This window comes from Myotis lucifugus, unplaced genomic scaffold, assembly GCF_000147115.1.
Source record: "Myotis lucifugus unplaced genomic scaffold, Myoluc2.0 scaffold_473, whole genome shotgun sequence".
Taxonomy (NCBI): domain Eukaryota; kingdom Metazoa; phylum Chordata; class Mammalia; order Chiroptera; family Vespertilionidae; genus Myotis; species Myotis lucifugus.
Window position 1 is genome coordinate 473,815 of NW_005871521.1, and position 17,820 is coordinate 491,634.

The following is a 17,820-nucleotide window of genomic DNA, read 5'->3' on the forward strand; positions in this document are numbered from 1 at the left end:
ATCTTTCAAGAACAGTCAGCCCCATTTTAGGTGTCTCATGGGAGTAGGATTTAACTTTCTCAGCTTCCGATGCTTTTTTACATAATAGCATGGTGCTCCTCTTTCACCAAAGACCAACAGCATTCAGGCAGATGAGCTGCTCTGAATCCAGGTGAATGCAATCAGAAGGCAGAGACACTGGGTAATCAAACTGGAATTACATTTATTAGACTTTCAGCCACCTCATCCCATAAAGGCTGTGAGCTGACTTCACAGTTGCCACGCAATGTGATTTAACGAGGAGGCGAGCTGGTTGTGGAGGGGTGTCTGTGGAGAACTCAGTAGACCCCCAGCCTGGGCAGCGCTTCCACCGCTTCTGAGTGCATCAGCTCCTCGCCGAGGCCCGCTTCTCCGCTTTCCTACTGACATCCGCATAACCACCGTAGCAGGAAACTGCATGTGAAACTCGATTGTCAGAGATCTGTTTGAGCTATGACATTGAGTTGTGCTGTGGACTGATTTTTGAAGCACAACTATGAATAGGAAAGAAGAAAACTGGCAAATTCTCAGGGCAATTCATGCACCTTTTTTCTTCTTCTTCTTTAGGAAACGATGCAGCATCCATTGTCAACTGTCTTCACATTTTGGGTCAGACTCTGGATGCAAGGTACACGGGTCCATTTCTATCTAAATCAGCGAGTGTCATAATGACATTGGAGAATATTAAAATGGGCTACTTGCCTTCATTATATTCTTTGGGATAGTACTGAAGATTTCGGTGTAGGTGAAAAGAAGGATCCTTGGTAAATTACTAATACAATGACATTTTGTTATTTTCACGATCATATGTAAATTGTTCAATTTTAGTAATTTCTGCAGCATCTTGGCGTGTAACTAGGGCTGAGCTGGGAATGTGTCCTGTGAGGGAAAAGTGGTAGTGATAGCTCTGGAGGTCATGTGGGTGTCGAGGCACCGTGCCTGGCTCACGTGTGTGATAACATTTACTTTATCGGAAACAAGAAGGTTACTCTCAGGTTACAGATGTAGAGTGAAGCCTAAGACTGCCCAGTGAGTGGTGGTCAGCCAGCCCCGGTCTGTGCCCCTTCTCCTCTGCCTGCCATTGACTCGACCTGCAACCCAGCATGTGGTCTGAACACAGAGTCAACCCATGTAGCATGACCGACTCAGCCTTCAGCCACACATTAAATTCATTTATTACCCAGGACAAATCCAAATGAAAGTTTCTGAAGGTCTCTTACAGAGAGTATTCCATGATTCCTTGGATAATCCAGGTTTGTGTTTAAAACTTTGAGGTGTTTTGTATAATAAACAGCAAAAGGAGATGCCCTTGTGCACCTTCATTCTTACATTATGCACCTTCATTCTTTTTTTTAAAATATATTTTATTGATTTTTTACAGAGAAGAAGGGTGAGGGACAGAGAGCTAGAAACATCGACGAGAGAGATCTATCAGCTGCCTCCTGCACGCCCCCCACTGGGGATGTGCCCGCAACCAAGGTACATGCCCCTGACCGGAATCCAACCCGGGACCCTCGAGTCCGCAGGCTGACGCTCTATCCACTGAGCCAAACTGGTTTTGGCCTTACATTATGCACCTTCATTCTTACTAGCAAAGCAGTGGTGGCCCAGGAGGCTCCTTCTGCGTATGAGGAGAGGCTGGTATATCACTCTGCATCTCCCCTCAAAGCACCGAACTCCCGTGTCACTTGACGACTTGGTGGAGTTGCCATTGAATGTTTCTTTCACAGCCATTGCTCCGGAAACATTCTCCTTTGGTTGGATTTGGGATGAACTGAATTGGCTCAGCAGCTGTGTTTGCTTAGTTTTAGAATAAACACTCTCAGAATTTGAGACATGCTAATGCAGGTGGAAAACTAGGCATTCGCCCTGCCCTCTGCTCTGAGGTTCTCTTGGAGTTGACCATGAAGGAATTTAGGATCGGTGGTGAATTACCGAGCAATGTGGCTAACACTCCAAGTGTGTGGAAGTGTTTGAGTGGATGTAAAAGGCTGACAGCTGAGCGTGTGCTGTGAGAAAGCAGAGTGTGTTCCTGCTCACTGCTCCCTTCACGCCTGCCCTCTGTCCCCCCGCAGGACCGTCATGAAGACCGGCCTGGAGAGTGTGAAGGGCGCGCTCAGTGCGTTTCTGGACAGCGCAGCGGAGGACCTGGACAGGACCCTGGAGAACCTGAAGGAGGGCCAGTTCACGCACACCCGCAGCCAGCCGCGGGGCGTGACGCAGATCATCAACTACACGACGGTGGCGCTGCTGCCTGTGCTGTCCTCCCTGTTCGAGCACATCGGCCAGCACCAGTTCGGGGAAGACCTGATCCGTACGTAGACCTGCACCTAGAGCCTCATTTCTAGACGGCACAGGCAGCTACGGAAGCCACATCTGGGTCCCTCCAACGCTGCGGGAACATTGACCTGCTTGTGTTGCAGAACATTCTAGGTTGAGTGTGAGTGACAGAAACCGTTCTTGCAGAGGTAGACCGCCGAATGGCATGACAGTCTTCCACGGTCCAAGTGCAAATTCCAAAGTCACTGTTCCGTGTTGTCTCTTCCCATGGCACTTGCTAACGCGGTCTGACCACGGGACACACATGTGAAACGTTTCCACTTGTTTCTGAGTCGATGCAGACCCTTTCCATGGCTGCATGACCAGCAAACTGAAGGCTGCTGAGACCAGTCTGTGTCCAAATAACCTGTCACCTTGGGTAACCCACACAGCTGCTGTTAATAGGTTTCAGTCTGTTGTCATTGGGGATTTGACCGGCTGTTGTTGGCTGGAATTCTTTAATTATTAAAAATATCCACAGGCCCGGCCAGCATGGCTCAGTGTTTGAGCATCAATTTATGAACCAGGAAGTCACGTTTCGATTCCTGGTCAGGGCACATGCCCAGCTTGTGGGCTCAATCCCCAGTAGGGGGCGTGCAGAGTCAGCTAATCAATGATTCTCTCTCATCATTGATGTTTCTATCTCTCCCTCTTCTTTCCTCTCTGAAATCAATAAAAATATATTTAAACATATATATATCCACAGAATGCCCAAGGTTATATGGGAAAAAATAACGCATGACCTGCCCCAGTGTCCTGCCCTTGTGCTGGCATGAACACGAGAGAAGGTGCGAGTCCTTGCCGTGCAGTCTCAGACCCAGCTGCTGAGACGCAGTGTGTAGGTTCCCGGGGGCATGCACCTCTGCGCGAAACCCACTGCAGAGCTGGGTGACGACAAGGACACTGGCTGCGGGGTTTGCTGGAAGCAGCGGGAGCACTGCTTGCTGTGCAGTGTGGCCATGGAAACCGTCTGGAGGACACGGTGGTTTCTCCATTGATGTTGTGTTTCCTGCAGGAAACAGTAGCCAAGTTAGAATTGGAAATTCAAGGTTCTTAGATTTCCTTGCCAGTAGACATCTGATTGGGTCAGGGATCATCTACCAGGTTTTGTTTGATTCTTTAGCTGCAGAAACCACCAAAGTGACTGACTTATACTGCACACGCCAGGTTGTGTCAGAAATAGTTAGCACACTCCGTCCCCTACCATTCGCATGCTGGTTCATCGAGACCTAAAATGAAAGGTGCCACTTCATACTAGTACACCTTGGGATCAGGAGTCAAACACCTACCTGCCCTCCAAGTTACTCTTGTGTTACTTTTATCCTTGAAGAAATCTTTTATTCTTATACCTAGAGAAAAATTTTAAAGAAATTGTTCCTGATCCTGTTCTGAATAATCACAGGGCTTTTTAGAATGCTTTAAGATCCTGAAAGAAAAGAATTTTTTTAAAAAATATATTATATTGATTTTTTACAGAGCGGAAGGGAGACAGATAGAGAGTTAGAAACATCGACCAGCTGCCTCCTGCACATCTCCTACTGGGGATGTGCCCGCAACCCAGGTACATGCCCTTGACTGGAATCGAACCCGGGACCTTTCAGTCCGCAGGCCGACGCTCTATCCACTGAGCCAAACCGGTTTCGGCAAGAATTTTGTTTGAGAAAACCTTTTTGTCTTTCCTTTTACATATTGCTTGTTCTTATGTTGTTTCTCTCAGACGTTAAAATATCAGCATACCTTTAATATGGAATTTTGGTTTTCGCGAAGCTTTCTTAGACATTGTGTAAATAACAAGTGTTGTTGTTTTTTTCATGTGCAATTCTCTTTTTCCCTAGTGGAAGATGTACAGGTGTCCTGTTATAGAATTCTGACGAGCTTATATGCTCTGGGGACGAGCAAGAGTATTTATGTGGAAAGGTAAAGTTTTAAATTTAACTTTGTCTCAATCACTGTTTTAAGTATTATAACTATTTCAAGTGTTACAAAAAGTCTTCGCTCTATAACTTTTTCCTTAGTTAGAAATTAAAGAACCAGATTCATTTTATGGATTCTTTGGGAATAGATACACAATCTTTAAGGTAAGTTTGATTTATGTTAGGGTTTGGCTGGTGACTTGGACTGTGAAAGAATTCACAACTAAAAGGAGAGATGCAGAGAGGAAGTTGCATTTACTTTCCAGTAGAGGTAAGGGCGGTGTATTGCTAGTCGTTACAGGGCAGGGAGCAAAGGGGTGGCCTGCTCTTCAAGCTGTGGCTGTTGCCAAGCATCAAGGAAGGAAGGGGTCAGGGTTGTGTTGATGTTGAGCAGGTTACAGGGCTGTCTTAAAGAGTTACAGTGTGTTTGCTTTCCAGGAGACAGTCCAACAGATGTCCCAGGGAGGTGTCTTATCAGTATTTTCCCAAGCCTATAAAACATGCTTAGGGCAAAAGTTATGAAGAGTTTAAAAGAGGCTTCTTTTGAAGGTGAGGTGGGAAGGGAACTTTCTACTAACTAGAGACGCCTTCCTGCAAATTATCTGAGTTGTGAAAACAGCAGGGAGGAGGGTATACAAGAATGTAGCCTTGAGAGTAGCTTATCTTGTCCCACAGTTTGAACAGAGGAGCCAACAATCTGGGGGTTTAATTACCAGGTGCTTCTCATAAATTGTGGAAGACCACAGCGAAGAAGGAAGGCCTTTTTCCTATCCTTACAATATAATAAAAGAGTTATGGGGGGAAAAATAAAGCAATCTCAGTAAAGACCATATTTAATATAAAGCTTTAACTTAAGTGTTTATGAATCTGCTAGCGCAGGTTTGCAATGATAAAATGACCTGGAAGAATATAAAACTAACATTTTGAATATGAGTAAAATATGTTTTTTTAATGAAAAAGTGACATAAGTGCTAATAAAAATGTAGTAATTTTATTACAAGTCATCTAAAAGAAAAATGGCTATTTCCAGAATACCAACACAAATGATCAGACTTGGTCTGAGAATTACTACTTGAAAAAAAAAATTTAATTATTAAATAATTGACAAGAATTATTAATGATAGACTAATCAGATGTAAGGGAATACATTGCTGACTTTGAAGTCATACATGAGACATTTTAACCTATTAAATTCTTAAATAAATTATTTCTCATTATTTTAAAACATTTATTTTATTTAACCCACATTATGTGCCTGAAATTTTGCCATTTTGCATCCTATTTTTTTTTAAATCCTCACCCAAGGATATTTTTTTCCATTGCTTTTCAGAGAGAGTGGAAAGGAGGGAGAGAGAGGGAGAGAGAAACATTGACTGGTTGCCTCCCGCACAAGCCCTGACCAGGGACAGGTAGTGAACCCACAACCCAGGCCTTTGTCCCCAACTAGGAATCGAACCCATGACCCCTTGGTGTGTGGGCTGACCCTCCAGCCTCCGAGCCACACTAGCCAGGACTTAACGTCTTTAAAGCTAAAAGATAACTTGGCTTTCTTTCTTAATGGCAGGAACTTCGTTATTGAGAGCATGTGATGATTTATAACATAGAAATTATACTTGAGGGTTAGTAGTATTAGCAGTACTGTTATTATCCCTCAGGTTAAACTCCTAGTTTTAATACACCTTCAGTTTTTTACTTGGAAGGAAATAAAAATCAAAGCATTTCCCCTCCAGGCAGCGATCTGCGGTGGGCGAGTGTCTGGCGGCCTTTGCGGGTGCCTTCCCGGTGGCGTTTCTGGAAACTCATCTCAACAAACACAACAGCTGCTCCATCTACAACACTAGCTCCTCACGGGAGAGAGCAGGTAACGCAGCTGCAGGGGCAGCAGCTGAGACGCGAAGCCAGGCATCATGTCACTTTCCGTTTGGGAAAATCTGGGTAGATAACCCCCATTTCTTTCACTGCCCCAGTGGAGAAAGCTCACCGATGATTTCAAGGATTGGCCTCTGAGAACCTACTAGAATTATCTGCTAGGATTTGAGTTGAGTTGGGGGAGGATAGGGTAGGAGCGTGGGAAGGAGAGGGAAAGGCTGACACGGCTGCTAGGAGGAAGGAGAAGGGCCCAGTGGAGGCGGGTGGGCAGGCTGAATCTTGGAGCCCAAACGGCATGGCTGTTTGTGTCTGCGACTTCAGTGACCACCATTTATTCTTGGGTGTGTTCCTCTAGCTCTCAATCTGCCAGCCAACGTGGAAGATGTTTGTCCAAATATCCCATCTTTGGAGAAACTGATGGAAGAGATTGTGGAGCTGGCTGAGTCCGGGATCCGCTACACGCAGATGCCGCACGTGATGGAAGTCATCCTGCCCATGCTTTGCAGCTACATGTCCCGGTGGTGGGAGCAGGGGCCCGAGAGCAACCCCGAGAGGGCCGGGCTGTGCTGCACGGCTCTGAACTCGGAGCACATGAACACCCTGCTGGGGAACATCCTGAAAATCATCTACAACAACCTGGGGATTGACGAGGGGGCCTGGATGAAGAGGCTGGCAGGTAAGGGTTGGGAAGGAGCGACCGCTTCAAGTTGTCTTATTTCCAAAAAGATTTGAAATACAGAAACTAGACTTTTTCTATCTCCGTCTTTATTAATATTGCTCCTGTGCTAAACAGTATTATCATTGCCGTCATGCTGTTCTTTAGAAAGTAGATATCATCAGACTGTGAGTGACTTCCCATGTGCTTTTAAGAAAGGAACCATTTTCCTTCTGACAGCCTCTCTAAGGTCAATGAGTAAACACAGCAGCAAAAGCTAATGTCTCTGCAGACAAAGATGAACCTGGGTTTTGAATCAGCCCCTCAGCAGTCTGTCCCCCAGGATGGGGAGGATGCTCAGGCTGCCTCACATGTTCACACTGCAGTGATGTGCCTTTGCCCTGCGTATGTGGAACAAGTGGAAGCAACGTTAACGCTCACCGCTGGCCTGTGGTTACTAGTGGGCACAGCATAGAGCAGAATACAGGCCATCTTAACAGTAAGGTGGGCATTTTCATGACTTGGAAAATGCCCACACTAGCAAGGAAGATGAAAAGAAAAGGACTTTAAAATGGAATTCAGAAATCCATATAAGTATATATTTGTGAAATTACTTATTTATAAAAACTCCAGAGAAAAATACATGAATGTCTTACTAATTAGGTAGGGTGATTATGGTTGATTTTAATATTTCCCTTTATTATGTTTCTGCAATACATATGTGTTACCTTTAGGGGAAAAATTCCTTTTAAAAGTGTCCTCATCACGTTTAGAATGATGGCTAACAACCACAACTATTCTTAAGTAAATGAGCAGTGAGTGTTGTATGTAATCCCCCTCTTCCCAGGACAGGATGGGGGCAATAGGGGAGGGAGCAGTACCTTCGCTCATACACTGTGGAACAGTGTGCAGCTACTCTAAGGCAAGGGGACCTTTGCCATTTGGGGAATTTTCTTTTTTGTGTGAAAAAAGTTGATTTGCAAAGTGAGTGAATATCTTTTCTCAATTTTTATTTTAGATTAGCTGTCAATCTTTTTTAAAAAAAAAACAAACAAGGAAGCACATCAGATTCAATTCCTAGTCAGTTGGGGACTAGACCCTGAGACCATGGCTGACTCGGGGCAGATGTGCGGGGAGGGCTCGCGCGGAGCCGCTGTTGTAACGACAGTCTGTCCTGGGGGACATGACTTGTATGCGGAGCACAGCACTGACGTCTGTCTTCACAGTGTTTTCCCAGCCAATTATAAATAAAGTGAAGCCTCAGCTCCTGAAAACTCATTTCTTGCCATTAATGGAGAAACTGAAGAAAAAGGCAGCCATGGTGGTTTCGGAGGAAGACCATCTGAAAGCCGAGGCCAGAGGGGACATGTCCGAGGCCGAACTGCTCATCCTGGACGAGTTCACCACGCTGGCCAGGGACCTCTACGCCTTCTACCCGCTCCTGATCCGATTCGTGGACTACAACAGGTAGAAGTTCAAAGCGATTGATTTCTCTAATGGCAGCCTGACCTTGCTGGGTTCCTGTGTCCCGGACAAATGGCTTCATTCACTAACCTCTTAGCGATGAGCCTGTTCATACTCAGATGTTTCTAGATGCATTGTTTTGACGGAGCATCTTGAAATTACAACCAGGAAGGGCATTCTGAAGCAGGCGCAGTGTTAGCGGTTGGACAGGTCCGGTGTTTTAGTTCCCAGTGTTACCACTGCACACTTAGCCATCGGTGCTCTGTGGGAAGCCAGCATCCCTAAGTTACTTGGTTTCAGGTTTAAATTTTAAGTTGTAACTGAGGAGCCACTTCATTGATTTTGTGATCCAGGGCAAAGTGGCTCAAAGAACCGAGCCCGGAAGCCGAGGACCTGTTCCGCATGGTGGCCGAGGTGTTCATCTACTGGTCCAAGTCCCACGTGAGTAGGGCAACATGGGCAGGGCTTGCTGTTGGCAGGATGTTAAGGCCTTTCAAACATTTAGCCAATTTTCCAGCCCCTTCGTGTTTCTCAAACTTGTCTCCTGGGGGTCACTTAACTGGCGAGGAGGGAGAATGCTCAAATACTTCACTTTGCCAGTGGGTCTGTGACCCGGAATTAAAAGCGAATGAGGAATGTTATGGAACTTGAAAAAGCAGATGGAACGTCTGACCGGGTGGAAAGCTCCATCCCATTGCTGTGCCGTATGTTTAACCGGAGACGCACATGCTTTCCCGGCTAACCCAGGTCTGAGTAGTCATTCAACCCGAGGTAGCTGTGTGTCCACGTTACTTAAATCCTCTCACCCTTAGTTTCCCGACCTTTGAGACTTGGTTTTTATGTGCAATTCATTGTATTCAACACATACGCCTTCATTGTATTCAACACATACGTGTTCCCTTTCTTGATGAGTCTTACATATCAAATTAACATTTATCTTCCTATGAACTTCTGGTCACATGGACTTCTTGTTTATGTGATTGTAACTGGAATTTCCTTTGTGACTTCTCAGAACTTCAAAAGAGAGGAGCAGAACTTCGTGGTCCAGAACGAAATCAACAACATGTCCTTCCTCATCTCTGACACCAAGTCCAAGATGTCAAAGGTATTTCTGTGCTGTGTCGCGGCGAGAGAAGTGTCCCCATGCAGCTTTCATTGGTTGGTTTATTTTTTATTTTTTGAAGGTTTATAAGTGGACTTTGATAGATTTGGTAATGTTTTGGTAATGTTGTTTACTGAACACACACACACACACACACACACACACACACACACAGAATTGAGGGGACCCAGGACTGATGTACTCACGGATAGTATTACACGCAGACAGAACTATCTGGGAGGAAGAAGTTGTGACTCAGTGTCCCTAGGAACAGAAGGCACCGCATAGAGAGGGGTGTGTGGGGAAGCCCAGGGTTGGTCAGGAGCAGAGGGAGTGAGGGGGAAGCGTGGGCAAGAACCTTCGCTGGGGCTTCTGCAGGAAGGAGCAGGTGAGACAGGTGAGCAGGTGTGAACCTCGTGTGAATCATTCCAGGGCTCGGGGACCGAGGGGAAGGCCCTAGTTGGCTGGCCCTGGCCCAGGTGATTAGGGCAGGTAGAGTGGGCCCAGGTTGAGGAGGTGATTGGGGAATCTGGACTCTGGTCTCCGAGAGACCTGAGGTGGCACGGCTGTCCTCAGGTGAGGTCATCTCAGATATTTATGGGACACTGGTCAGTATACCATGTCCGTTCCCTAGATGGGGGGCCCTGGGCAGACAAGTCTGCAGGCCACACAGAAGGGAGTGTACTTTGTAATAGTTTTATGGATACAGAGTGTGTGTGTGAGTGTGTGTGTATTGCAAAGCAGGCATTTGTCAAGACAAAAATACACCATTCATTCTTAAATTTTCTTCTTAAGTATTGAAAATGATAAAACATACAATATCTAAAGTTACCATGGAGTGTTCATATATCCATACCTTCTCTAGAATTACAATGTGCATTTTCCTTCTAAAATTATAAAGAAATGCACACCAGTGAATTGTAATGACTTGGGAATCGAGAGTAGGACTTAAAATTAGAAGAAAAAAGAAAAAATGTCCTCAGTAGGATTTTAAAACATAGCGACCAGCAGAGAAAGGGGAAGTGGAGCCCGGAGAGGGCCAGGTCCGGAGCAGAGCAGCGCCTGACCCCAGCACCCGTCCGTCTGCAGGCCGCTGTGTCCGACCAGGAGAGGAAGAAGATGAGGCGGAAAGGAGACCGCTACTCCGTGCAGACCTCCCTCATCGTGGCCGCGCTGAGGCGGCTGCTGCCCATTGGGCTGAACATCTGTGCCCCCGGAGACCAGGAGCTCATTGCTCTGGCCAAGAACCGGTTGAGTATGGTGAGTACCTTCTCTCGGGGCTGCAGCGTCCCACCCCCGGCTCACGGGGTTTGCAGGCCTATCTCCCAGGGCTCTCTCCACTGCTCATCTGCAGTGAGTGCTTTATCCAGTGGTTTCTGCACAGGCCCTGAACTCAGATTCAACGGCTGCCTATTGTTTTTGGGTTTTTTTGGCGGGGGAGGCTGATTTTATTTCTAAATTATGTTAATCACCTTCAGGGCACATTCAGGAGCCACATGGAAAAGATACAGACAAGTCACAGGTAGTGAGAAAAATGGATTTCATCTGGATCCCTATATAAGATTTCTGATGAAGGGCGATTTTTCAGTGTTAGGAGCAGCCATGGTGATGTGCGGTGTTGACTTTTAAACCAGCAGCTTTTTGCAAGCATTGAGATTTATGTTCTCAAGATTTCTTTATGGCCTGTTTTCCATCGTCATGGCTATGCTTATGAGGATGCAGTTTTTCAAAAGTGTACATGGACTTATTGTTTTTGTATTTGTGTAAATTGGAGGCCTCACTCCTGCCCTGGCATCTCTGAAGCTCCCTGAGTGTGTCTGGAGTTGAGCAAATGAGCGAGGCTGGCGAGAGGCTATGGTCTGATGAGTGACCCTGAGGGCGGGCTCCAGGCACCGCATGGCGCACACGTCATAGGTGCTCAGTTACTCTGTGCACATTTTGGGGAGAGACTCAGGTCTGTGTGAACCCCAGGGAGCGTGATGCTTCCCTTCGTGCTGTGAACTGGAAACCGAGCTCATTGCATCTCGATGCACTTACAGTGGAGGTCACGCAGCTGTTGTTTCTAGTCAGAGCAGCAGCTACAGAGTAGCCGACAGAGGCCCAGATCTGTGGCCCGCAGCCAAAGCCTCCAAAAATACTGTGCAGACGTGCACTGCTTTCAAAGAGGGGTGCATGATTTCCATCTACTTATAGCAGGTGACACTTCACAAGACTTCTAGGTAACATTTATTTCTTGACAGAAAGACACTGAGGATGAAGTCCGAGATATAATCCGCAGCAATATTCATTTACAAGGCAAGGTAAGCCACATTTGTTCTAAAGCACATTTAGTATCTATACATTGGTTATTCTCTCTTTAGAATAGTACTCAGAGTAATGTTATTTTAGCAGTTAACACATTGTGGACCGTAGTTTTATTGCCAGCTTTACCCAGTGGCCAGATAAGTTTCTGTTGAACGAGTACAGAAAATGTTTTACATAAATGTTAAAGGCATGCTTTAAAATTAAATACCCATTGCATTTATTACATGTTCTTATAAACTGATATCTTTTTAAATTATGATACTTTTGTAAAACACTGTGTAATATGAAGCAAGAATTCTTGTGATCCGTCCACAATGTGTTAAGATAGTGAAAATATATTATTTTAACCAGTCATTATCCTACTTGAAGTCCTTTGATATTACAGACCCTCAAAATAACAAATATATTTTTAAAGTCGATCATCAGAAACTTCGCTTGTTTAGGGAAATCTTTCCAACCACCACCAGGTTAGGTTAAGCCTCCTGGTGCCTTACGTTCCTTTGCAGTGGCCCTCATCGCGTTTCATGTTTGTCTTCGCACGAGATAATAGATTTCGGAGTGCAGGTCCCCTGGGTCTTGGTCTTTGCATGTGTTCAGACACTGTGCTATGCGCCTGCATGACTGCACACCCCCCGTCAGCAATGCGTCCCCCTTTTTACATTGTAACCTGATGTTTCCTGAGCTTTCCTCTCTGCTCCGCAGTTGGAGGATCCTGCTATTAGATGGCAAATGGCTCTGTACAAAGACCTGCCGAACAGGCCTGAGGACAGCGCCGATCCCGAGAAGACGGTGGAGCGAGTCCTGGACATAGCGAGCGTGCTCTTCCATCTCGAGCAGGTCAGACTGGCTGCTGATTCGGTCTGGTTTGCCCCACCCGTCGATGGTAAAGAGGATGTGTGTCAGGCTGTGAACCACGTCCAAACAGTCCTATGCTCAGCGCACTCATCATAAAGAACATAGGACTCCGGAGTCCTTAGCATCTAGTGCAGGGGTGGGCAAACTTTTTGACTCAAGGGCCACAATGGGTTCTTAAACTGGACCGGAGGGCCGGAACAAAAGCATGGATGGAGTGTTTGTGTGAACTAATATAAATTCAAAGTAAACATCATTACATAAAAGGGTACGGTCTTTTTTTTTTTTTTAGTTTCATTCATTTTAAATGGGCCGGATCCGGCCCGCGGGCCGTAGTTTGCCCACGGCTGTTCTAGTGTGTACAGGTTCTAAGCTTATGATTTTTGTAGCTATGTATAGACAATGTACTCGGGGAGATTAACACCTTTATTTTATTTTTTTTATTTTTATTTTTATTTTTTTTTTTAAATATATTTTATTGATTTTTTACAGAGAGGAAGGGAGAGAGATAGAGAGTTAGAAACATCGATGAGAGAGAAACATCGATCAGCTGCCTCCTGCACATCTCCTACTGGGGATGTGCCCACAACCCAGGTACATGCCCTTGACCGGAATCGAACCTGGGACCTTTCAGTCCGCAGGCCGATGCTCTATCCACTGAGCCAAACCGGTTTTGGCAAACACCTTTATTTTATTATTTTATTCAAAATAGTTCCAAGATAACACAGAGAGAACCCACAGTGAGTGTCGTCAGCCATTGGGCCTCATGACAGCGCCTGCCTGACGGGCACATAAACTAGTAAAATGCCTGTAGTTTTGTCATCTAAATGTTCTGCAGAACATACTAGTAGCACATTAATAAACATTTTCCTTTTATTCCTGTTTTATATTATCTGATGCTCTCCTGTCCCTGCCCTGCCAGTTAAATAGCACCACTGCCTTAGGCTTCATCACTACGATGAGATGAAACTAGGTACTCACACCGTATGGCTACTGACGTGCTTTTACATTCCGTAACACCATAATATGAGTAATATAATGTAATATGATAGAATATAACATAGGAAATTTAACATGTCCCTATTCCCATAATATTTTCATAAAACATTAAATAAATACAAATTGTCATCCATCAGCAGATGACAAGATTTGAGGTAATGATATCTGAAGTGCTATATAAAGTCAGAGTTGTGTTTCCCGAATTATGCATATATTTAAGTAGATTACTAAATGTAATTAAATGGCTGCAGGGGACCATTTCTGGCATCATCACACTACCATAAGTCTTTTAAAAAAATATATTTTACTGATTTTTTTACAGAGAGGAAGGGAGAGGGATAGAGAGCTAGAAACATCGATCAGCTGCCTCCTGCACACCCCCTACTGGGGATGTGCCTGCAACCAAGATACATGCCCTTGACCAGAATCGAACCTGGGACCCCTCAGCCTGCAGGCCGACGCTCTATCCACTGAGCCAAACCGGTCAGGGCCATAGTTTTTAATTCTTCCTAGTTTTCATGTACATATCTGGATTTGCTTGAATGAATTTGAGATACAATAAATGAAGCTTATTGAAATCTGTTGTTGCATTATATTCCAGATACTATAGTATCAGATACTATATTTTCATAAATATATCCAATCATAATCAACAATGTCATTTGTGAAGCAGTAAGATTGATTTCACTGAGCAGCCATTCATTCCATGAACATTTCTTGAGGGCACCACCTCATTCTAGGGCACCACCCCATTTCCGGGAAACAGCCCCATGTCCGGAAAAGGGCCACACTAAGGTTAGGGGTAGGACTCCGCCCATTCTAGGGCACTGCCTCATGGCAGCTTTGCATTCAGCAGGCACTGGACTGAACATGGTCCCTCTACTCCAGTTGCTCAAGCTCTGCTAGAGGAAGTGGACACATCAGTGATAAATGTGTGATGAGAGAGCTGGGCTAGGATACAAAATGTGCTGAGGAGGGAATAAAAGGTCCCAGGCTTAATCTAGTGGGTGATTCCTATATAAATGTTTAAGTGAGAATAGGAGTTATCTAGGAAAAGGTAAGGCCAAGGGTTATTCACGTTATGAATAGGTGTAAAAAGAAATTGTCAATTATCAAGGGCTAGGAAAACGTGGAAGGTACCAAAGTGGAGAGTTCATGCCTTTGATCCCTGCATTCTAATGTTAACTTGTGACCAAGTTTGCTGCACTCCGTGCAAGAACAGTGGGTGCTCAGGAATACTTGTTTAGTTTATCTCAGTATCAGTGATCTTTGCGAATGTGTTTTCTATTGTAATTTCCCTCAGAGGGGGCGCTGTCTCCCCGAATTTCCTAATGCTCAGACTCCAGCCAGCTCATCAACACGGGAGGGGGGGGGGGGGGTTCTGTCTTTGGATCACAGGTCTTACCAATACCTAATTCCTGGGTTTATGGGAAAACTCGCTATTTAAGGTCTTTGCTGTGTAAGAAATGCTGTGCCAAATGAGAAGCTTCCTGAGGGTGGAGGCCTCTCCTGCTACATTCACTGGCTCTTCAGGGCCTGGGCCTTGAATTGCATTTGTTGACTGTCGCCCATCGCCATGGTCTCATCGGAAGCTCCACCTAGACTTGGATCTCAGAATGGAATTTTAAGTGGAAATGTGTTAAGTCTAGTTGAACAGCATTGCCCTGGATGCTGTTTTCACTGGCAGGGTTAGATCCCAGCAGTATTTTGTCTCCCTTCACAAGGTCCTTGAGAAGAACCTGGAAGTGGGTCGTTGTCAGAAGGTGTTCATTGATCCTCTAGAGCAGCGGTTCTCAACCTGTGGGTCGAGACCCCTTTGGCGGTCGAACAACCCTTTCACAGGGGTCGCCTAAGACCATCCTGCATATCAGATATTTACATGACGATTCATAACAGTAGCAACATGACAGTGATGAAGTAGCAACGAAAATAATTTCATGGTTGGGTCACAACATGAGGAACTGTATTTAAAGGGCCAGTGGGTCGTTGTCAGAAGGTGTTCATCGATCCTCTAGAGTAGTGGTTCTCAACCTTCTGCTCCCAGAAACAAGCGCCGCCCAATTACATAAGTTGCTTTGTTAACATTTCTAAACCACTGTCGCCCAGACATCCTTAACGTTTTCTCCGAGCATTAGCACGTTCATCTTTTGACGGTTTACTGCAAAGGGTAGTAAACTTAGCTTTATTTTTTTTTTTAGCTAACATAACATTTTTATTTCTTCCAGAAATCTACATGTATGCGTTGGAGATGTTACAGTATGGGAAGTACAGTGTTCACTTGCCTAGAGATTACTGATTAATTTACAATTACATGTTGGGACTTTTCTCTCTAATACTTATGATTAATCTCTTTTTCTCTCTCAGAGTTCCGAACACCATTAGCTAAATAAATAACTCACTTGCATCATTTACTGCAGCTTTCAAATTTTCATTTGTCCCTATCTAACAAAATATATATTTTAACATTTTTGCAAAATTAAACCTTTTTAGTTACTCCTAGTAATGTGTTCCTGAAGCCGGGTCATCTCCTTCCCACCCTGTTACACTGATGGACAATAGGCTTTTCATGAGAATTCCCCTTGACTGCCTCTGTGCTCACTGCCGTAGTGCTTATGATGAATTAGTGAAAATGGACCCAGGAGTAAAAGTGGGTTAATTTTTGTGTAGCCAGAAAATATGTTTTAGAACCATATCCAAATTCTGAAAGGATACAAACGGATAGTTTAGAGAATGGTTTTATATTTCTTTGATTTTAGAGATGACATAGCTTCTAAAGTACACACTATTGGGAAAATATTTTATTTTTGTTGATAAAAAATATATAACATTTCAAATATTTCAAATCTAGGACATGGGCTTTTCCATAAATGTAAAGTATTTTTTTGGAATTTAAATTGCAGAAGATTTTAGCTAAAAGGCATGGCTGTCCAGCAAGCTTTAGGCTCGCTCGGGTTCACGGGCTGTCTGTTCTTCCTGCAGGTGGAGCACCCTCAGAGGTCGAAGAAGGCCGTGTGGCACAAGCTGCTCTCGAAGCAGCGGAAACGGGCGGTGGTGGCCTGCTTCCGCATGGCCCCTCTCTACAACCTGCCAAGGTCAGAACTCTCCCATGGTGGCTGTTGTTTCTTAATCCTCACCCAAGGATATGTTTGTTTATGAGAGAGAGAGAAACATTGATGTGTGAGAGAGAAATATCCGTTACCTCCTGTAAATGCCCCAACTAGGGGTCAAATCCATTTCCTGGGTATGTGCCCTGCCTGGGAATTGAACCTGCATCCATTTTGGTGTACGGGACAACACTCTAACCAACTAAGCCACCCAGCCAGGACTCGGGTTTATAACAGAAGAAAATTAGTTTTCCCTAATAAGCGATGGGGTCTACCATCTATCTTAATATGAGTACGATAGTGCAAGAGAAGAATAGATGTATTGGCTCTTGTGTCTAATCATTGACCTTGATTTTCTTGGTTGGGAACCCTCAGAAAACTGTGGTCTGCAATGCATTTATTAAATGACCTCCGTACGGAGGCCGTGAGGCGGGTAGCATGAGACGGCCTTGACCTAATGTGAGGCTAAGATAGTGGTCAAGTTTCTTACCTGACTTCATCGTAGTTTTCTCTCTGAACTGTAAGATCTGCCTCATAGTCTTGTTCCGATTATTGAAGGGGCTGAGACACACAGAGTGCTTAGAACTGACCTTGCCACAGTGATGATGATTCTTTGGGGGAAAGAGCTGATATGGAACCAACTTAGGGGAGTGAAGGGAACCCGTTTGACTGCTCCTCGCCTTCTCATAGAGACGGGCAGCCCCTCTTGTTAGCAGAAAAGTGACGTGGCGCATCCAGTCACTGGCGCCCAGGGTTCCTCCGCAGCCTCTTACCCTAAGACACCGCTCTTTCCCTCTCGGACGTTGGTACGAGGGCGTCCTCCACACCCCATGGTAAACAGGACCCGCGCAGCGACATCCGACCACGCCCTCATTGTGCAGGCTGAGCGCTTCCTCCTTGTTCCGGGGCGCCATGGCCACCGCTGCCTGGAGCACCCCCTTCAGTGCTGGCTGCTTGTCTCTCTGATTCAAATTTGGATTCTTTAGACTTTTGTCCAATTTTATACCCTCAGCCCCTACAATGCTGGCAGTCAGTAAGTGGGTGGATGGATGAGTGAGTTAATGCTGTAAGGGGCATCACGCTTTCCTTGTCACCGAGACCTCCGCTGCTTTGCCATCTTGTCACACTGCGTGTACAGCCAGGCGCTGCTCCTAAATTCTCTGACTCGACCACGGTGTCACCGTTAGTCCAGTGGAACGTCCCTCTCTGGTTACTCCGTGT

General features: G+C 45.3%; 1 protein-coding gene across 1 annotated transcript in view; it reads left to right on the forward strand.

The window, feature by feature from the left end:
- The window catches only part of RYR2 (ryanodine receptor 2), a 169,795-nt gene that overhangs the window by 110,180 nt on the left and 41,795 nt on the right, over nt 1–17,820 (forward strand). The window contains 12 exon segments of the mRNA XM_023744551.1: nt 586–646; nt 2,094–2,332; nt 4,173–4,254; nt 5,981–6,111; nt 6,475–6,795; nt 8,001–8,241; nt 8,592–8,679; nt 9,251–9,343; nt 10,430–10,600; nt 11,581–11,640; nt 12,347–12,481; nt 16,427–16,587. Coding sequence (XP_023600319.1) covers nt 586–646; nt 2,094–2,332; nt 4,173–4,254; nt 5,981–6,111; nt 6,475–6,795; nt 8,001–8,241; nt 8,592–8,679; nt 9,251–9,343; nt 10,430–10,600; nt 11,581–11,640; nt 12,347–12,481; nt 16,427–16,587 — 1,783 coding nt within the window.